This window comes from Gasterosteus aculeatus, chromosome 14, assembly GCF_964276395.1.
Source record: "Gasterosteus aculeatus chromosome 14, fGasAcu3.hap1.1, whole genome shotgun sequence".
In the NCBI taxonomy this organism is placed as follows: domain Eukaryota; kingdom Metazoa; phylum Chordata; class Actinopteri; order Perciformes; family Gasterosteidae; genus Gasterosteus; species Gasterosteus aculeatus.
Genome location: NC_135702.1, coordinates 15,449,382 through 15,472,074, shown reverse-complemented (window position 1 = coordinate 15,472,074; position 22,693 = coordinate 15,449,382). Strand labels below are relative to the sequence as shown.

General features: G+C 40.3%; 1 protein-coding gene across 2 annotated transcripts; it reads left to right on the top strand.

The window, feature by feature from the left end:
• The first annotated feature begins 9,032 nt into the window (after positions 1 to 9,032).
• slc38a9 (solute carrier family 38 member 9) lies at positions 9,033 to 22,429 on the top strand. 2 transcript variants are annotated; one of them, XM_040198051.2, is made up of 16 exons: positions 9,033 to 9,270; positions 9,353 to 9,412; positions 10,506 to 10,649; positions 13,397 to 13,526; positions 14,656 to 14,774; positions 14,878 to 14,941; positions 15,074 to 15,167; positions 16,175 to 16,345; positions 17,429 to 17,488; positions 17,736 to 17,948; positions 18,746 to 18,853; positions 19,046 to 19,152; positions 19,398 to 19,511; positions 20,382 to 20,530; positions 21,173 to 21,262; positions 21,688 to 22,429. In XM_040198051.2, the coding sequence occupies exons 3-16, from the start codon at positions 10,552 to 10,554 to the stop codon at positions 21,851 to 21,853; spliced, it is 1,683 nt and encodes a 560-aa protein (XP_040053985.1). In that variant the 5' UTR covers positions 9,033 to 9,270; positions 9,353 to 9,412; positions 10,506 to 10,551; the 3' UTR covers positions 21,854 to 22,429. The 2 variants fall into 2 exon arrangements, with proteins under 2 accessions (XP_040053985.1, XP_040053984.1); XM_040198050.2 differs by having other exon boundaries at positions 9,056 to 9,412.
• The last annotated feature ends 264 nt before the right edge of the window (positions 22,430 to 22,693 follow it).

The window sequence follows — 22,693 nt, the reverse complement described above, 5'->3', positions numbered from 1 at the left end:
TTGATTGTATCACTTCTTTCATTTTGTCTCCTAAAAGGAAACCTCACATGTAGATGTGGCTTGTTGTTGGGGGGGGTGGGGAGGGGGGGGACTCTGCCCCAGGTAGGAAGCGGCTGCTGCATCGACATGCATCACACTGCTGGTGTGTGTTGTCCTTCACTCGACTACATCTTAACGATTACTACGTCTATAACACATGGGAAACAGTACCGCTGCACACACACAGGTGTTGAGCTATTTTGAGGTTAAGCTTTCACATCTAAACCCTCGGCTTACAGAGCGGGCAGAGTACCCTGCAGTCGGGTGGCAACGTGCTGATTTGCAGCTGACCCCGGCAGCATGGAGGCGAGGGCGGAGGTTTCTGATGAGCCGTTGGACTGGACTGCTGTGCGCATTTGGTCCTTGATTACAGGCTCCTCGCTCTGTTCAGCTCTTCACCTGCTGTTGCTAACCGGGTTTATTAGCGATTGCAAATACATTGTACATTGTCTTCATAATTCTATCCATATATATTCTATATATATATATAGAATATATATTATATTATATAATATATATATATTAATTCTTACTTTCTTGGGACCTCAAACACTTGAAAAATAATTGACTTTTGGCATACGGATCTCTATGAATATTGATACTTCTTGAAAAGAAGAACCCGGTTGAGGCGTCTGAAAAGACTCCACTGGGCCTCATTGTTCTGCCGAGCACACAAGAGAGGACAGGAAAGCAACCTGAAGCTGCACTGCAGAAATACGTCCAGCATCCAATCTAGTTCTGCACTGAAACTTGGAGGAACATCCATATTTGTGTGCATAATTTTGTTCATGATCTGTCACCACTTTTGAACCACCATCATTTATATTCCCAAACGAATTGTGAACAGTTCACCAAAGACGAATTTCCTTCTCAGATTCCTTTATTATTGATTCATTTTTATTTTTGCGGAATGAGGATATACAATTCTCATTAAAAAAATTATAATAATATTATATATATATAATTATTATTTTATATATATATATATATATATATATATATATATATATATATATATATATATATATATATATATACATATATATATATACAGTACCAAAAGTTTGGACACTTTCTGATTGGACTGCATGAGAAAATGTGTCCAAACTTTGCGGTGGTACTGTATATTTTTTCTGTATATTGCTTTTCTATCCATTTTAATCCTCTTATGAGCCCTGAGACTGATCCCACTGAAGGACCGTCCATGTGCCAGTTGCATATTGATGCCTTTTAAACTCTAGTTGATACTTGAAATATTGAGAATTTTATTTTATATAATTTCACTGCATACCCCTTAGACCATTACTCATATATACACACTAGTTCTGAGGTCTTACTGCTTGAAGTCCAGCTAATACCTGGATGGTGCTATAGAAATGTGCTAATAGAGTTTCTGTTTGTCTCTGGCCCTCTGTGTTTATATCAGAGAGAAACATTAGAAACCACATTTGTTTCCCCGATGTCGTGGGGCCCCTCGCTGCTCATTGGTACACCAGTTAGAGAACGGATTGGTAGCTCTGACCGGCGTTTTAGACACATGATGCGTTTCCCACTATTCACTCTTGAGGATGTGATGAAGTTGTGTGTTGTTTTTTTTTGGTCTGCAATATTTCCAAAACCGATACTCTTTTGACACTCTAGAGCAGACTTTTTATAAGTCTGCTGATCTAAATATAATACAACGAAAACATACTCTACATTCTGTGTTAGTTGGATTCATAATTCTAACGAGCACATTAGAAGTATTGAGGAATATGATGGTGTCTCTGTAGCTATAATGACCACAGCTTTAGTAGTGACCAGCTAAAGCCTGAACATGCTGCAGGTGCACTGCTGTGGAGAAGCGTCTGCCAATCACATGCCAGCTCATCCTGTCACCTGTCAAGAGGTTTGTCATGTCCAGTCCTTTCTGATTGAGTGGCTGGTTTCCATTAAAAATTGCATATTGACATTTAAACATACACAAGGCGTGTTAAACAGTGATCATAATAGCAGCTCAAAAACGCAACCCAACCACACCGTACCCGATTCTAGATCTACCTTAAAAAAGTGCCCAGCTTTGTTTTTGCAGAGGTGCTTCTTAAAATGAGAAACCATCCCGACCCAGTTTACACAAAGCCTCATCTGCAAATCTAGATCATCTTATCATTTTATATTATCTTGGGGGTAAACCAATCATTATAAAGAGATAACTTGATAAACAACTACTTTGTTTTTTTGTTAAATGCTTTATGAATCAGACAGAATAAAAGGGTTAGACAGAGTTCAATTATTATGCAAACCTGATCTAATCTCCCACAACCCATGGTGGGTCTGGACCCAGTCATTAGGAATCAATGCTTTAAAATATTAGGGAATTAGCATCCAGTTTTGATCAAGAGTCTGACTCTTGTCTCTACTGTGGACCGATTGCACTGCTTCGTTTAATGGTGTCCAGATTTGGTGAAGGCTGATATTGATGTCGGAGGGAAAACAAATATTTATATTGCTTGCAACTAGTTGTGGTGATGCCTTGAGGTGCATTAAATCACAGGACTAGTTGGTTTGATGTGTTTGCTGTCTGAGGTGGCTTGAACCATATTGATCTTGTCTGTTGTTTTTATTTTTCATATGAATGGAAAAGGTTATACAAAAAAGTGCAAAAGTATAACTTAAAGCACAACTTATTTAAAAAATAACGTGCAATCGGAGTCTACATCCAATTTTTCACATTGATTTTATTCAACATTGATCGCCATTAGATCGCTCTTAGTGGAGATATTCATTACTATTATATGATTATAAAGAGATTATATTCATTCTCCTGGAAGTACAATGACAATTCCTTAAAAGTTATAAAGTCATTTGTCTTTTGTATTCCAAATATCACTCCAAAAAGCACTTTATCTAAAAGCTGCACTTCCTTCTGCTGCTGGCTCCCACTGGGCGTCGTCGCAGCGCTTCTATCTGCGCCTTCGGTACAGAGTGACAATCATGGATCCCTGCTCAAAGAATCTAAACACAACCCCCATCATGACGGCTCCGCATCAAGGTCAAGGTCTATAGTGGAACATCCTGTGCACAGCAATGCAAAAGCCATATTAGATAATAGTGATGGATGTACTAATACATTCAAGTTGAATGGATTTTTGTGAAATGAGCACAACATTTGAAAAAGAGATTGGTGCCCCGGCGGACTTGAACGATGCGAGATGAATGGCTGATGCCTTTACTCAAAATAAGAACTGCAGGTTAGCAGAATTGAAAATGACCAATGTCACCCATTTTACTCGGGCTGTATTAGCCTCTTGTCAGCAGTTGGGTCCTGTTATTACTGGTGCAATGCTAGCTAGCGCCTTGCCGCCTGCTGTATTGCCCCCCCTTGCTAGACTTGCATTACAAAACAAAAAAACAAAAACAAAGCGTAATGCCTCACCACTCGGCGAGAAGCAGCACTATATGCAATTTCATGAAAATGGGTTTTTTATCTAGAATACGCACACAATACTCCAATCACTCTACTCAAGCTTTTCTGCTCGGCCATAACGTCCACCCAGCGCCCAGCCGAATTGTCCGCCCCAAGACACCCACCCACCCTCCCCGCGCCGTAAATTCGAAATGTGCTTATTTTGGGAAAACCGTAAGTCATTTCTCTTAGCCAGCGTAATAGCACGCGGTTCCCGATGGGTCCCGACAGTTTGAGACTATTTTGAGACGGTGTGGGAGGAGATGCGTGACAAACTTCTGTACGGAAAGGAGAATAATAGAGATAATAATAATAATAGTAGTATGTGAGATTACAAGGAGTTTGGCTCAGCTTCGCTGGCCACACTCAATTACATTCAGATACATGTAGATGAATTAGGTTCAAATCAGGACACTGAACCTCACATGTAAAAGGTCCAATGTTTATGTTACACAGATTTTTTTTAATTTGCTGCAAAAATGACAACTGTTGTATCACACACTATGAAAACTCCTGATGCAAAGCTCCTCTGTAAAACATACTATTTCCTTACAGGAGATACTTTGTGCTCATTTCACAACATTTCCTGAGACTGAGATGAGTTTGGTATAAGAAGAAAAACATCTCTTTTCCTGTTATAGTCGTGTATGCTGCTGTCTTCTCTGTAGAACCAAGGTGTGCACTGGATGTTGCTGGTGGAGCCCTCATTTCCTAAATGGCGGGAACGACGTTGTACTGCTAAGCTAAAAGATTGATAGGAAAACAGTGTTGAGATTTTGATTTAATTAACATTTGTGACCCTGACTAACATAACAAATGAACCCTCAATCTTCTTCCTTCAAATTCCAAATAACTAACTGCATAGAACGACAAAAGAGTTGAAAATACTTTGTCTGTATTTCTAAGAATGTTAGTCACTTATTTGAGTAATAAGTGTCTATCTAACAAGTTCATGCTCTTTGTTTCCATATAGAGAGGAGTACTGGTGCTGTGTTTCATGTATCCTTCATATTACCGCTGAGCTGTTCCTTGATTGGTTTCTGACAGACTTCAAATGCTAACGTGTACAATGAAAAAATAACAAGTGATCTGCAAACTTATTGTTGTGTTGTATGTTGTATCCTACAGAGTTGGAAGACCGTCACATGACATTGACATGACACGGGAATACAACAAGCAGTGTGTTCACATTTGGTCACAAAGGCTGCTCTTCCTTCTCTCTCGTGTAGGAAGAAGAAGTAGCTTCGGTAACGACCCTCGGTACTAACTCTTGGTTTGGTCTCTGTGGTCTGTGTGGAGTAGAACGTCTGGATGGAGAGCGATCTCCCAGCGGCAGGGCAACAGGACTGTTAAGAATTACATTAAAAAGGATCTAATGTTTCCAACCCTGACGCCTTAAAGCACCTTGTGGAGTGAACCGTTGCGTATTGCAACGCTGTCGTTCATTTTTAGCAAATGGGAAATGTTCGGTCAAATCTGCTGGTCAAAGCTAAAAGAAAAGTAGTTCTCATAGGATTGTTACCATACATCTGGATGACACGCCATGATGAGAATGGTAATTTTACAGCATTCAAAAGGAATGAGGTGGGACAGACCTCACAGTGTATTCATATTTCTGTGGTTGTGCAGGTCGAGTGATGGCAAAGTGTGCACACTGAAGAGTTCTGGCTTTTGAGTTGTCGATGTTTGGTACCCTTTTAAAAATGAGTTGAAATGAATAATGAAAACGTGAAAAGGTGTATATCTACTTAAGTGTAACGTATTACATTAGTGTGTCCTATAGTCCCATAGGCCAAGAGAAAAAACAAGCAACTTTTGTACTCCAGCACTTTCTTTAATGTATACCGTATTAGTTCATCCACTATATGTAAAGTATTGTATGAATAATCATAATTTGCCTTGTAATGTTTGAGCGATGCTATGTTTAGAAATGGTAACCAAGAAAACAACGTTTTTAGAGTGTATGCATGCCAATGCTTGGGTCCCAGTATAATAGGAAACTGTATGAAAAAAATGGTGCTATGTTATAATATTTAAAGGTGCTTTTATGGACCCCAGCTGCATGCAAACGTGAACTATCAAGGAAAGAGGAAATTGATAATGCTGTTCTCAAACGACTGCTGCCTCCCAAACACTTTAACACAAGTTAGTATTCCAACTGTGGTGTACGACACAGAAGTGGAAACATGTCAGCAGACTCCCTCCAAAAACGTGTTTGTTGGCGAGGAGCATTTGAACTTGGTAATAACAATCTGCCAGCAGGGAATTTCCTACTTAAAATTAGAAATGCAATGCATAGGACGTGACAGAAATCACACGTGATCACAAGCAAAGTCTAACTGTAAATGTCATCATCCCAACATCGCTGTCAGACAGACCAGAACAAGGCTGCAGCCTCAGTGGTTGCAGCCTTTGGCCCAGAGGATTACATGTGGACTGTAACGGTGTCTGTCATGAGGTGTTTGTGTTTTAAGAGAAGAAATGGGTCATGTCTATTTACAGTTACATTGCCTTTCTGACAAAGGTCTAAAAGATCTATAGACAATCTCTGACTTAATTTTGTACTTTTAATTATTCATATGTTTATGTGTTTCAATAAGTAGGATTTCATGTAGCAGAGTTATAGGGCAGCAAATATCAATACTCCACTCTTCGGAGGCTAAAAGTTGTTTGATTGTAGAAAACTTGTGGAAAAGGAAACTTGGTTTATTGGTTGTAATGATCATCTTTTATTTTTATGTTGTTCATTAAATGTTTTAGACGATTATCAATGCTGTCATGTGTTTTTCATTTGAAGAGTCTAAGCCAAGCCATATTGTCCTGAATGCTGGGGGGGGGGGGGGTGGGGTGCGTGACATGATTATCAAATTATAACATACTGTATGTTTCAGGATCAGGCACCATTTTCTACTTTGAAATACCGTACTTATTTTGTTAAATGATTCAGAACAGAGGAAGCAGGGAAACGGGGATAGTCAGTAAATCTGTTGTTCTCCCCAACGTATTAATTGTGTCATAATATGGTTCATTTAATGAAAGATTGTAATGATGCTGTTGGAGAAGGCTCTTAAAGGTTAGTGGTGTCACACTTAAAGCAAAGTCTGCTGATTTATCTATATCTATGTTCTCTACAAATGTTGTCAGCATGTGAAAAAATAGATAATAACAGAGCATTACAGTTATCAGTTCATCAAAAAAGATGACGGCGGACTAATGCATGGAGACATACTGTACTAATTGGTATACATGTTGTACATATTGCGAAGTACATTTACTAAATCATTGAATGAATAAAATTGACTTGTTCGGCCCTTGTGCAGCTCACACAACAAATACAATCTGATGCTAATCGACGCCTTGAAGGCACCGCATGTGTAAATGTGATGCATGCGTCTGTGGCCATAGAGCAGCAGCTTATAAACAGAATCAGACAATGTACTAATTCATATTGACACTGTCAACATTTGGAGAGGTGCAGTTTTCTTGCAATTATCATTTTGTGTTGCTGCTTGCAGATTCCGGGCTATTTGGATGACAGACATTGCAAGAGACATTCATTGGGTTTGAACGTGTTCAATGTTTTCTCAACAAAAATGGAAAGATGAAAGGGTAAATAGCAATAGGTCCACATGGGTTACAGATAGTAGTAATTACAGATTATGCTAAGTGTTTTGATATGATTAAAAGAGAAGTAATGGGGAATTGACAACTGATAAACATATCTGATATGCAGGTTTTGTGTCGCATAGCACAGTATCCAGCAATATGTCCAAATAACTGGATGTTTTTCCAAACCAGGCCACTACATTAATATCTGCCACCTCTCATGTGAAATAACCAGATCTCTTCTAACCATGAAATAAAACTGTGTTTGTGAAATACATTTTCGGCTTTAAATGGGGACATATTAAGAGAATTCCACTTAGTGCTTCTACACGTTAATGTGGCTGTCTGTCATGTTTACCAACCCCCAAACGCTGAAAGAAAACAGCTTGCACATTTTTGTATGATTCCTGTAAGGTAGGTGACTACAGGGATCTTCACACAGACAATATAAAAAATGTAATGCTTTTTAACATCAAAGCATGTGAATGTGGGAAAGGTCAAACCCTAACGGCAAGAATGAGTCTTAAAATAAGCATGATATGTCTCCTTTAATATAAAAAACCATGTGCATTTTCCTCCTGTGTCTGTGCGGGTTCTCACCAGGTACACCGGCTTCGCAACACAGTCTAAAGACAAGCTCTGGGGGACAAGCTCTGGGGGACATGCTGTGGTTCATTGAAGACTCTTTGGGGTCTGCGATGGACTCGGGACTGGTCCAGGGTGTCCTCCGACTGTCTACCCGCTTGACTGACTTATATGAATGTCCGTGTTTGATAAAAAAGGGCAAAATATAACTTGCAACTGTCATCATAGCATTCAATGAGGAATACTACTTTGACTTCTGTACTGGTAAAATATATTATAACATTGTTTTGTGCTAAAGCCGTGTCTCAAGTGTCCTGTATTTGACCCTGATGTGCAAAGAGCAGCATGATACAAAATGTTAGTTTGCAGCTGTGTCCTGAGAAGGGAGGACGGTCAACTCGATCTCATAGAAGCTTCAAAACAAAGGACTCCTCTTCATGGCCTTGGTTGATATCTTATTCGGTACGAAAGTTCCGGATCCACGTTTTACTTTATGTCAATTAATTATGATTTGCACCGGCCACTGAGGAGGATCTTGTGTGTGTGTGTGCTACCCTCAGCTTCACCTGGGTTCTTATCTCAACCTGCTTTGCAGCTTCTCGTAACTGGCACGGAGAATGTCCTTCACATGTGTAGAAAAACTCAGCGTTCTTACTGCTCGAAGACGCCATTTCCACAGAGCACCGTGATACGTGCCTGTGTATTTGACCTCCTGCTTGCAAGCAATAAATGGACATTTTGCAACTTTGATCATCCATCAAGACTATGTTTTATCAGACAAACCATTCTCTTCTACCGAGCTTTTATTGAAATATTCCACAACACTTCAAAGATAATCAAATATGTGTTTTTTCTAAATATATAACTCTCAGTCTTTCCAGTCTTTTGTAATATACTTGTTGTGGGCTTGTGTTGTTGTTGATAAGTTATTGTGTTGTTGTTGTTGCCAGACATTGGACTGCACTTAACATCTATACTTCACTCTTGGTTGAATGCACTTAATGTAGGCCACTTTGGATAAAAGCATCAGCTAAATAACAAATGTAGAAATGTAGTATTGTAGAGACATGCTCATAATATCAATATCAATTATATCTAGATACCTCTAGGAATGTTTAAATAACATGCTTGGTGTTCTCAACACTTTCAATGTTGATGGACATTTCCTCAAGTTTAATTTTTATGTGAAGATTTCAGCTGTATTGTCTGCTGAGAGAATTATTTTGTTTATGCTGTTTACATTCCTCATCGTGAAAACAAATTCACTACAGGAACGTGCCAGTGCTTCTTGATTTGTTTATATTTATTTATTGTATAATTATATTTAGTCTTTGGGAGAGCCACAAAGCCAAGCCGTGAAACGATGTGGTTCAATCCAATGTAGTTCAGACGGGGGCAGTAATGCAGGTTAACGCTCTTTGCAAACCCACGAAGAAGAGGAACGAGCGAACCAGGAAGAAGAAGAAGTAGAAGAAGTCCTTCCGTAATAACAAGAGGACGAGCAGCGTCCACCGCTCCACTTCCTCTGGATAAGTTACCACGAACGCACGTCAGCATTATACGGCGACATTGTTTAAGGGGGGCAGACGCTCACTGTGCGTGTTTCTTTTTTTTATTAACGTTGCTAATTTCATTTTGAAACCACGTAGACCAACTGGCTGGTTGTGACATTCGCAGAATCAGCAAACCTGAGATGCGCTGAAGACGAAAGGACGGAGAACTTCGCTGCAGACTTCGGTACGGATTTGAGTTAACCGTAACCATGCTAAACCCCTGTTTGACCCGAGTTAGTGGGTTGTTTCATGCGAGTTAGTGGGCTGTGTCATGCGAGTTAGTGGGCTGTTTGACCCGAGTGAGCGGCCTCTTCCATCTAACGTTAAGTTAATTTTTCGTTGGCCAGCGTTCTTTGGGTAACTAAACTATCAAAAAGTTGTCCATCCCGAGTGAGGCTCTTCGCATCACGAGCACTAACCGTATGTTCAAGTCAAATGACGTGAATTCGACACGTTTAAGTGAACTGTCCGGTTAGTCACGCGACGTCTGGTTTGACATTCGCACGTGAGGTGAGGTTATCGACGTCACTGCTGAAGCGAGTGCACGAGCTTCCTTCATCTTGTTGGTTGCTGAGTGCTGCTGAGTCGATACTACGTTATTTTACTGAGCCAGCATATGGACTTTAAAATACCAACACTGTTAAAAGCCAACCAAAAATACCACTGCCGATAGTAGATTTCTATCTCCGCCTCCATCAACCTCAGTAGGTCAGATGACCGTTTCAAAGGTCATGTGTGAACCCAAACTGATTTAGTAAGTGACGAACAGTATCATAACTACCAATGGATGTTGATACTTGTTAAATAATTCAAGGTGCAAGAAGTAACTTTAGTCCAGTCATGGGTGAGATAGAAATGGTCTGCGGGTTAGTGTTGTCAGAAGCCTTACTTCTGTAGACCAGCCAAATAATCTCCTCAATCATTCTCACAAACACTACTATACACACTTGTGTTTTAGTGTATTTTTTACATTTGACTAAAAACAAGGACAGTGCTTAAGATGTTTGTGTTTTAACTCCATTCGAAGCAGCCAGTGGTTACTAGAAAACAGCTCATTCTTATTCCCGGATAACTAAGTAGGTTGATGTGTTCAAATCTGATTTCGATGGCATGAACGTCTGCTTCATGTGGGTGGGAACAACACATTCACTAGTCCCAAACAACACAACGCCGTATGTCGACATTGGACTGCAGTTAACATCTACACTTCACAAAGAATGTTTTATGGTATCTCTGTGACAGACACTTACTAGATTTTACAACCTGTTTGCTCCCAGTCAGGTGATGAGCATTGAGAGACTTTAGCTGAACATCAGCGGTATCATGGAGGAAGAGAACAGGCCTCTGCTGAGCCCGGAGCCGGCTGGAGAGTCCTGCTCAAACCGAGGCTCCACAGACTCGCTGGACTTCAAGGCTAAAAGGTAGATTACACTGACACGCTACACCATTGACACTATTTAGCAGCACCACCTGTGCGTGGGTGAGAATGAGAATAAGAGCAATAAACGCGGGACGCCGCTATGCAGACGGTCCCTGCGCACTGGTCTCCCAGGCGGCCGTTTTGGTAAAATGATGGTTAATTAGGATTGTAGCTAGTTGTCGACATCACTATGGTTACAGAGAGGTGTCGTTTGTGTTTTAACAATGTTTCGCTGATCAGCAATTGAAACGGGAAGTCTGAATCTGTGAATATCTTGCCAACTTTACCGAAGTCAGACACCATGCTCAAAAAAGACGTTTGAATATTCACTTTAGCGGTGCTGTAAACACGGAACTTTTCCTTTGCATGAAACGGCAAATAATCAAAGCAGTGCATAAAGTGCAAAGCAGTGCTTGTAGCCTCTCTAGTCTATTTTATTTATGGAATTTACAGCCAGTAGTCAGGTGCGCGCCTGCCCACTAAGCAGACAGTTGTGCCGCCGTTCAAATAGTAGTTTTTAACAACTATTCGAATATATATTCAAATATAGAATATTTGTTGACAGCCCTACATCGCATGGATGCTTTTGTATAGAATGTATATATCTCACTTCTTTGCTCAGTGGGAGAATTGAGCTCTAGCTCGTCCTGCCAGGATTTTAAACTGGCTCATAAATTTAGCCACGGCCATTCTCATACTCGCAAACTTGCCGCTTATCTGCAAATATGCGTCACGTTTTGGAATTTTACGTTTTCTAATCTAAATAGGTCATCCACGTAATTTGTTTAGATCTGAGTTTTATTTAGTGGGGGTTTTGGGTCAGCTGGCCGGCCAGTGTTTTTCAGATTGGAGTGAGACAGGGACAAAAGGTGACGTTGTAATCTTCGCAATAAAACATTATTGTGACAAGCCTCGGCCAAACAGCATTGAGATCTTTACCGCATTTCCCCTCCAACTTTTTATCCTTTCACTCCAAATCAGTGTTGCCAACCTGACGACTTTCTCGCTAAATCTTTTCTCGCTAAACACTTTTTGCAACTTTTTTGGTCAAAAGCAGAAAGCGACTAGCGACTTTTCCTCGTGTTATTGGGGACTTTTCTGGTGTCTGATGTGAAAACACGTCTCCTTCTGAAGTTCCTGTCCTCAGCGAGTCTTACAGGAGCCTTGTGCAGCAGTCAGAGGGGAGAGCCACACATCTTAAGCGCCCTCCCCCCCCATTTTTTTTCACCCCTTGCAGGTATGTACTCACGTGGAGGTGTTCGGGGGAGCCTGGAACGAAATTTATTTTTTATTATGCTCATCATGGAGAAAGCTGCCTTGTAGTTATATGTGCAGCCAAACATGAGCGAGATGTATACGGCTACTTTTCTCAGACCTGGTAATGTCTCGGGGACAATTTGGAGCCAGGAAGTACCTGACACGTAAGATGTCTGAAGGAACATGGTGAGCTGCGGTCCAAAGCTGAAGCCGTCAAAACGTTTGCTGAAGTTAACAATCAGCTTATCATTTAAACCAACAAAAGAAGACTCAACTCTTTGTCCCTGAAATGCATGTTTTGCTGGCCGGCATTGAGGTACATTACCCAGAGCCCTGGTTGTGAGCTGGCCCGGGCCATCCATGTTTCTATTATCTAACAAACTAGCTGTTAGTCCTGGAATTTGCTTGATGGGCAAATACTGACAGACTGAATGTGTGTGTGTGTGTGTGTGTGTGTGTGTGTGTGTATGTGTGTGTGTCTCTTTGGCACCAACCTAATATTAACAGTTGTTGTGAATTTCAATCCAGTTAGGTATTTCACAGTGACCTTCTAGATTTCTGGAAATAAATTATTGCAAACAGTCCCAGTAAGTCGTGTGTGGGGTGTGTGTGGGGTGTGTGTGGGGTGTGTGTGGGGTGTGTGTGGGGTGTGTGTGGGGTGTGTGTGGGGTGTGTGTGGGGTGTGTGTGGGGTGTGTGGGGTGTGTGTGGGGTGTGTGTGGGGTGTGTGTGGGGTGTGTGTGGTGTGTGTGGTGTGTGTGGGGTGTGTGGGGTGTGTGGTGTGTGTGTGTGTGTGTGTGTGTGTGTGTGTGTGTGTGTGTGTGTGTGTGTGTGTGTGTGTGTGTGTGTGTGTGTGTGTGTGTGTGTGTGTGTGTGTGTGTGTGTGTGTGTGTGTGTGTGTGTGTCCCCGCGTCCCCGCTGTCCCAACCAAGACTGCAAACTTTATTAACACAATGTTTTACAAGCACTAGACGTATAGCTGGTATTACTGCTCTGGCTTTACATTATACCAGTAGACCTACTACATAAGCCATTGGAAAACAAAATGTTTTTAAATTGATAGCAAATTGTGTTGAGCAGATCAAAATACACACCGCGCACATTCAGAAACGATACCTAAAAGGTAGTGATTTTCAGCCTTTTCATGTTCCCTGTTTCATCACAACTATAAAGTCTAAAAAAGATTATTTTACAGATTTGAATATACATACATTTCTAAATGTGTCTTAATTTATTTCATAAGCTGATACAAGGTAAACCTGGACCCAAGCTGTTGCTTAGCAATGCAATTCCATTGAAACCTACCTAATTACGTGAAGGTAGTTCTATTTAGACAGACCAAATGAGAGATGAAGAGTTGGTAGAATCAAAGCAAGTAAATATTCTGTACCATAACTTAAATAAGCAGAATATACTAACATTTTAATTGATGATGCATTGAACACCGATAGATATCACTTTATTATTTTTTTGTCTTATTTGATTCTTCTAGGCCTTTCCACGTTGAGCCCAGGAATATTGTAGACAATGACCCACAGGAGAGGGTCTCTGCCGAAGCCGCCATCCTCAACAGCAGAGTCCATTACTACAGCAGACTGACAGCCTCTTCTGACAGGCTGCTGGTAGGTCCAGTCACTATGTACGCATGTAAAAGCATATGGACTGTTCATTGCGATCATTGGCTCTCACATTACAAATGATTTATGATGATCAGCTAGAAACAAAAGTCTATTTAGTGACTGTGACAAAAGTATACGATTGTAGTATTTGGTGCTATCTATTGATGAGGTTGCAACCACATTATACTCCAAGGGTGTAAGACAACTACTTCAATTTCAATTTCATTTTATTTTGTAACGCCCAAAATTGCAAATTGCAAATTAGCCTCAGAGGGCTTTACAGTCTGTACACATGGGACATCCTCTGTCCCAAAACCCTCACATCGGCACAGGAAAAACTCCCCAAACAATGCAAAACCCTTCCATGTGGAAAAAAGGGAAGAAACCTTAGTGAGAACGTGAGAAGCCTGTGGGGAGGAAAAGCACAAAGACTTTAGGAAAAAGTAATGTTGGTTTATTATGATTGTAATATGATTAATATTATCTATTATCTATTATCTATATTAATATTAATAATGATGGTGATAGCAGCAGCAGGTGTCAGCAGGGCCACGGCAGAAGGCAGGAACAGGGTCCATAGAACCATGAACCAATGAACCATTGAAACCTGGAAGAAACAAAGTTAGTGATGCACATTAATGTTTATAAAAATGGGAATATCTCCAGGCAGGAGTCAGGACCAGGCTCCAGACGGAACTAATATTGACGGAGACCTGTGAGGCGAGAAAACACAAAAAACTGGGAAAGAAAGAAGTGAGAGAAGCTGAATTAGTGATATAAAACGTGGATTATTGTAGATTGACTGACAGCCATTGTGGAGGCAGGGTTACATTACACGTCATTTCTTTGCGTCTGACATGTGACACATAATTATAATAAATAAAAGGCCACTAAAATGGTAGCCAAATTATACCTGATTGACATTTGTGTTGGAGTTACAAAATACATTTTGTATTCAGTAAAAAAATGCCTATTCTCCTTGAACACTGTGTACTGTTCCAATACGCATACCGTTTCAGTGTTTGCCCTACCATTATATCAGTGGGTGCCTCACCCCATTTTCCAAAAGGCTCATGTTACGGTCCCTGTTAGGACTTCATCTTTAGTATCTAGCTGTTTTTTCCCTCCTCAGAGTCCCCCAAACCATGTGATCCCTGGGCCGGAAGAGCTGTACATCTACAGCCCACTGGGGACGGCTTTCAAGGTGACCGGCAGTGACCCCTCCTCTAAAAACCCCAGTATCATCACCATGTAAGCCCTGTCAACTAAACCTAGTAATTAGTCATAAAATCTGTTCTTATTTGTAAATGTTGTTAAGGGCTATGATTACTGCTCTTCTTTTCCCTGCTCACAGATTTGCTATATGGAACACAATGATGGGCACGTCTATACTGAGCATACCGTGGGGTATGAAGCAGGTGATTTGCTTAATTCCACACACTTCGAAGCAATTTAAATTGACATTGCCCTGTTATTCTTGGAATTGCTTAATCGCTCATACAGAATAAATGCTAAGATATGAACAGTCAGTGGTGTCTTGGTCCCTACAGGCTGGCTTCACTCTGGGGATCCTCATCCTCATCTTCACTGGCCTGCTGATGCTCTACTGTTGTTTCGTTGTCCTCAAATCACCCAAGGCAATACGTAAGTCAAACATTAAGAGAACATTAAAACGTTATGAATGTAACAAAACGTTGAGGATTGAAGGCAATTTAGATGTTTCTGATACAAACCAAATTGTTTAAATAATTACTTTGTTATTTTGTGGATTCTAGCAAAGTAGTCTCCCTTCGTTATTTAATGTTTTTTTTTTCCCGCAATATATTATTAGTTTCTAGGAATTTAAACTTTACTAGGATTACTGGAGTGTAATATTCTTGGACAAGTCTGATTCAATTCGGCAAGATATTTGATAATGATTTGTCACTTTTGCACGGAGGTTGAACGCATTATAATGCTAATCAAAACCATCTCTTTGAAAGTTAGCTACTGCATCCGTGCTCTTGGCAGTCGAGCTGGTCACTGTGATTACTCTCACTACCATACTTACTGGCAACATGCATGAGAATAAAAAACAATGACAATCAATAATATCAAAGTGAAATTAAATTAATTATGTTGCTTATGTCGGTTGTGTGCCAGGAGGCCGTGAAGTTACTGTTGCTTTGTGGTGTAACAGACCACTGTTAATCCGTACGCAACCCCCTCTAATTCAGCACTTAATTAACAGTCCTTATCTGCCAATAGTCAGTAAAATATGAGTTTAGGACATCTTTTTGTGTTTTGAGTTTGTTTATGTGGTATTTTGTGTAGAATTTTGTGGTAAAAATGAATTTGATCCATTTTGGAATAAGGCTGTTGCATAACAAAATGTGGAAAAAGTGAAGCGCTGTGAATACTGCATGCCTGTACGTCTTGTACTTACTCTACCTATGGCTGACACCATCTAATCCACAAGGGGCGGTATAAAGACTGCTTTTAGTCCTACTAAAAGCAAAAGGATATAAAGAAAGCAACTGTCTGTGACGTAAAATTAGTTTGTCAAAGATTTAACTGTAGAGCAATGACCATGAAGAACATTAACATGTGCTGCTTCCCACATGACTGAAATAATTCCACATGTATCTATTCATTCCCCATGTTTGCCCCAGCCTATGTGGACACATCCGACTGGGAATTCCCTGATGTTTGCAGGTACTACTTTGGCAAGTTTGGCCAGTGGTCCAGCTTGATCTTCTCGATGGTGTCACTTATTGGAGCCATGGTGGTTTACTGGGTCCTCATGTCCAATTTTCTCTACAACAGCGGACAGTTTATCTACAGTAAGTCACAATGCAAAGAATAATAATAATTGAATTATGCAGTTCTATTTATTTCATTATTTGGTCAAAGACTATTCAGAATTTTACAGCAGTTGTACAACACTTTTCTCTGTGGCGACTAGCTAGGCCAGAGGTCACTAACAGGTCACTAACTAAGTGGTCCGGGTCTGGACCCAGAAGCTGTCCCATCCGGACCCGGACGAAAAGCTAAAAAATACTTTTTCACCCGGCGCAGTTTTGGTCGTCTTTACGGTAGTGCCTTAAAGCACGGACCAATTGCATTTGAGTTAAACCATCCCACGTGACACCAGTCGACCAATCAAGTCTTTGCATTCCAGGCAGGATGATAATATCGTCTCAATACTGCGGACAGACGTTACAGTACATGTCATTTAGCTGACGCTTTTACCCAAAGCAACCTACAATAAGTGCATTCAACCATAGGGATACAAACTCAGAAGAACAAGAAACAAGTGCAATTTCATTGAATAAGACGAGAGAGGTAGCGGCAAATTACAAATCAGGAGACTGTAGGAATGAGAGAATGAAAATTCAGAAAAAGACGAGTGAGACGGAGAAAGCGAGAGAAAGGGACGGGTGAGGAACAAATGGACAGCAAAAGTAGAGTATTTAATTCCTAATGGACAGACTTGTTTCTGTTCATACCCACTGCAGCACTAAACCAGTGTCTCATATGCCTAGAACCTGTTGAAACGCCATTATGAGGCGCAATGAGGCCCTGATGCATTCATTCCCAGGTTTAAAATCCTGACCGGAAAATCTAGATCTTAATTCTCCCACCTACCAAAAAAGTGGGAGACTGTCAAGTCCAAATGTGAAGAAGAAAAGGTGAAATTCAAGCTTAGTTCATTTTTATGAACTTTTAATAACTCTGGCATCTTAACCGGTCAGTTGATCCTGGATAAACAAAGTATGTGATAACGGTCAAAATTAATACCGTGATACCAGAATGGTGTAGAACACCGGCTCAGAGATGATGGTTATTTTCTGCACAGATGGTTGTTCCTCTAAAATGTGCAAGAGCTTCTGCTTTGAGCTTACGGTTTCCTTTTTGATCCACAGACTATGCACACGATGTCAAGATGTCCGATTCAGAATTTGGAACCAACGGCTCCGATAAAGGTTAGTCGCTTACACAAGTTTCATCTCTGACTTTGTTCAGTCTTTACCTTTATGCTTTAATGCTTAGTTTTTCTTGTCTGTGAAGACATCACAGCTTTCATTTCATATGTACTAAGTTGATTTTTTAAAATATGTTTTTCTATGCCTGTTCTCCCATCTGGGGACTGCACTCTAAATATTCCAATAAATCACTGTCTGTTTTCTGGTAAAATGACGGATGTTTTTTTATGTTTATTTTTGTCTCCAGTCATCTGTCCATTTCCAAATACTAATCCTCGAGGGAACCACTCCATGGGCACACTTTATCTTGGTAACAGTGGGAATGAAACTTCTTCTTCTGATGTCTCTTTTGAACACTGGTGGAGCAAAACCAAGACCATCCCCCTCTACCTCATCCCCCTGCTGCTGCCGCTGCTCTGTTTCCGCTCCGCCTCCTTCTTTGCCAGGTTCACCTTCTTGGGTAAGTTACGGTCAATAAAATAACCACGTGTCTCTCATTGTTGTCCTGAAAGTCAACACAGCAGTAGGATCACTCGTGGGCTTCTTTAGATCTTTGTCTTCAAATCCTAGAAATACATAAAAGCTGCATATATTATATTATTTGGCAGAATATTAATCTTCTATTCCCCATGTTGTTGTTGGTCACGCAGACTGATCAGTTCACTGATCACTGTTATCCCATATTATAAGAAAGGATGTGACTATTTCTCAATTAGAGTAATTTTGGTGACCTGATTGTTCGGTACACTGAGGCGTCAATATTGTAAACTGTTTAAAAAAAAAAAAGGCAGGCACTTTCCTTCACAAAAGAATTAGCGAAAGATTGGGTCTGGATGTGGGGGGGAGAGAATGGAAAAGCTTTGTGTCGCTCTGATTGAACAGCTTTGGTAGCATTTAGTAAACCAGGAAGCACCTTTATTGTTGAGAACAGACAGTCGCCTCTTACACACCTAAGGCCCTTCTGTAGCTCTTCACAGGACGCAAATTGGTCCAAGCTCTATCCTCCATACTGGTTAAATGATGCCTGTCGCTGCTGTGTAAATAAATGTGTACAGTCGTTCTTCGCATCCATCCATTTATTTATCTGCTTCTTCTTGTACCAATTGCCATAGCAAATAATGGTATTGGAGCACACATTGACTTATAGTAAACATACTGAGTGGACTCTGATCAGTTGGATGAATTCAAACATTAGTTCATGGTTTGTTAAAAAGGCCCCTTGTTTTGCTTATTATGCTTTGTGCACATCTTCTGTAGGTACCATATCAGTGGTCTACCTGATCGCGCTGGTCACTCTCAAAGCTGTGCACCTCGGCTTCCACCTAGAATTCCACTGGTTTGACACGACTCAGTTCTATGTTCCAGGTAAACCTCCTGAAGATTTGAGTGTGCTCCTTGATCTGTCTTTCTGCATCTTGCAAGTGCCGTCATCCTGTTACACTGTGGTAGCTCGGCCTTATATATCTATATAGATATATCTATTTTACATACAACAAATCTCTTAAATTGACAGTTTTGTTTCTGTAGCGTAGCAAATGTATACTTTCTGTCTTTCAGAGTTCAGACTTCTCTTCCCTCAGTTCACTGGTGTCCTCACTCTGGCCTTCTTCATTCATAACTGTATCATCACATTAATGAAGAGCAACAGGAACCAAGAGAACAATGTGAGTCCTGTGCACTCGTCGTCCTCCCCAGCTTCACAAGCATATGCATTATAGTTTACTAGTCTGGCCTGTTTGGATAACATTTTCTAGAGTCATTTCTTGTGTATTAATGGAGTGCTCGTCGTTGTCTGTTACGTCTATCCGCAAACGGGAAGGAAGGAGTCTTCAATTGAACTATCAACCATATTTAGTCACGTCACGTTTTTCGAGTTTTTGAGCACGCGGCTGTGTTTTGATGTTTTCAGGTGCGGGACCTGTCTGTGGCCTATCTCCTAGTGGGGCTGACCTATCTCTATGTTGGAGTGTTGATCTTTGCTGCCTTTCCCTCACCTCCGCTATTCAAAGACTGTATTGAACCGGTGAGATTTACTTTTCCAAGTTCTTTTTCTTTATAGTTTTGCAATATAAATGTGTACTGTGACTTCAAACAACTAACCGTAGGTTAGTTGAAGTTCAGTGAAAGAGTGTTTTGTCCTTCATAAGAGGGCCGGCAGTTCAATCACCAGCTCCGCTAGTCCATGTTGATGTGTCATTGAACACACACCAAACACTTATTCCCTTATCAAAATGGTTGAATGCTTGAAGTTCTAAGGATGTACTGTAATTTTCAGGACATGTGAAATGAATGTTTCTTTTGCCCAAATGAAAGTAAGTCAAATGTTGAACTCCACATGGTCTATTGAGGGATTTCGAAAGAATTGTAGCCAAACAATCTCTGTCCGCCCATCTCCTTTCTGAATAGATGCTCATCAGATCACAGTCGGTGGTTGTATGGGCAGGACTCCATGGCGTGGTCTTACAAATTTGGTTTAATTGAAACCTGTCTTAACCTGTTGCACCTGATCGTCACCGAATTTGGTTCAAAACCAGAACAGGATTATCGTGTACTCATCACAAATATACAAATGCATCGTTTTAAACATTACAGTCTTGTTTGAAAATCCTCCAACAATTTATAATATATGAAATGCAAATTATTCCACAAAATTTGCATACAAAGATGTATTTGTAACATTTCTCAGCTAGGCAAGGGGCGAATAAAAGAAAACAGCACAACAAAGAGCAAGCAGAGACTAAGCGTAAGACCCTGATATAAGTATCGCAGACCACAGAACCTCCAGCATATGAATCATAAATGCCCCTTACCCTTGACGTTTAGAACAATTGATTGTACCGGGACTTAAGTTTCCGTACAGGCTCTTCAAACACTGCTTTTTTCTCTCCTACAGAATTTCCTAGATAACTTCCCCAGCAGTGATGTGACTGTGTTTGTGGCTCGGACTTTCCTGTTGTTCCAGATGGTCACAGTCTACCCCCTGCTGGGATACTTGGTGCGGGTCCAGGTGATGGGCCAGATCTTTGGCAACCATTACCCAAGGTAGCATTGAAGGATATTATCATTAAAGATTTATATCAAACTTGCTAGACGGAAATAACAAAATCCTATAAAAGTGGTTTCCATAAACCTGTAGTTTGTCGGCATTATGCGGATTATAGATTTTTTTTTTTTTCCAATAACTGAAACCTGTAAGGAGAAAAGGCACAAACTAATGTGGCTAATGATGGTAGCAGGAGGGAAGACCAGGGTCTAGATACACCCATGGAAATCTGTGAGAAGATAAAGCACAGGGAAGAAGCTGACTTAGGATACACCAACTCTCATTGAAGCACATCACTAAGAAATCCCCCAGCAGTCTTGGGCCTCAAGCAGCTTATCTGAGGGCTGGTCCAGGCGAACCTGAGCCAGCCCTAACTATAAGCGATATCAAAGAGGAAGGTTTTAAGCTTTATCTTAAATGAGATTACCAAATCTCCCCCCCCCCCCCCTCCCGTACTGAAAGTGAAAGCTGGTTCCATTAAAGAGGAGATTCATAATATCGAGTAAAGACGTGCTAACTTGAAAAACTATATAAGTGTTATCAAAGGGGAACGTCTTTATCTTAAATGAGGGGAACTTGCGCACCGTTCTTTTGTGTGGATTCAATCTTTCAGCATATCAGATTTTCATTTTTTCTCCTAGTTTCTTCCACATTCTGGCACTGAACATAATAATTGTTGGTGCTGGTGTCCTGATGGCCAGGTTTTATCCCAATATTGGATCCATCATACGGTATGTTTGACCTTGTTTCCCTATTCACGTACACTGTGTGATGGCTAATAATTAATCAAAACAATAATTAAAAGAGTGTTGACCATTAAAAGTATGAATTAACTTAACTACAGTTAATAATAATAATAATAATAATAATAACTTTTTTTTTCTCAGATCTAACACAGTATGCAAACATTATGCAATGCGTTTGATTAGTCATGTACAACCATTCAAGGCAACTAATGATGGCAAAGAAATTCAATGTTGTTCATCGGGGGGCTGTGGCTCTACAGGTAGACTCTACTAATTAGTTTAGTGGAGATTGTCCCTATATCCTCAAATGGGGCCCTGACAGAAGGAGTTAAACAAACAAACGAGAAAGTTAACTTGTTGTGACACTACTAAAAGCTCTGTACTGATGTCAACTCTGTCTCCCTGTGCAGGTTCTCTGGAGCTACATGTGGCTTGGCTTTGGTGTTTATCTTCCCTGCCTTAGTCCACATGATCTCGCGGAGCAGGCAGGGGCTTCTCCGCTGGCCCTCAGTCCTCTTCCACAGTTTCCTGATTGTTCTGGGCATCGCTAACCTGCTGGCTCAGTTCTTTATTTAAAGAAGTCAGACACAAACACTGAGATCTCAGAAGTGACAAACAGAATGTAGACATTGTTCACATCAATGAATCTGAAAGACAGACAGATCTTCAACCGAACGATCATGTTGGATGTGGAAATAAGGATTGGGTTATTGACAAGTTTATCATATCCGCTTTAAAGGTGATGCCATTGCAGGTTTAAATGCTTTACACATGGTTTACAACTGGATTTCAGGATCACATAGTTGAGTTATCCTTTGATTACGATAACCGTTAATGTTACTGTTTTTTGCATGATAGCTATTTTCCAGATAATGGGTTTAATGTGTTTATATTTAAGTACGGATAGGATAAACAAAGGGAATATCTGCATTTAAATACACAATGAGGGAAACAATATAAAGATTGCAAATCTAAACATAAGCAATGACAAGAAAAATAGGAAGGGAAGGTCTGAATGTCCTTCTGAGTGGGGAAAATGTTGCTCTTGGCCAACATGTGGATTGAAGCAGAAAGCTTTGTTGCACAAACATACCTGATTTAATAAATTATTTCATCTACTTTTCATAAATAAATGTTGACTTTTGGATTTGACAGTGCTTTGGAGTTTTCAGAGATGTTTGGATGTTTTGGAGATGTGGCAAGAAATCTTACGGCGCTACACTGGATTTCTACAAAAAATAATGTAATAATATAGCCTCATCTTTATCTTGACAGTACATAAATAGCGGATTTAATTCAAATGTATATTCTTAAAAATAACAGAACTGTATATCATTCAAATGTGGAATTTTTTTATTTGAACCGTTTATTGTCAACCGTACCAATGAAACTTTGCGATATACAGTAAAAAGGTTT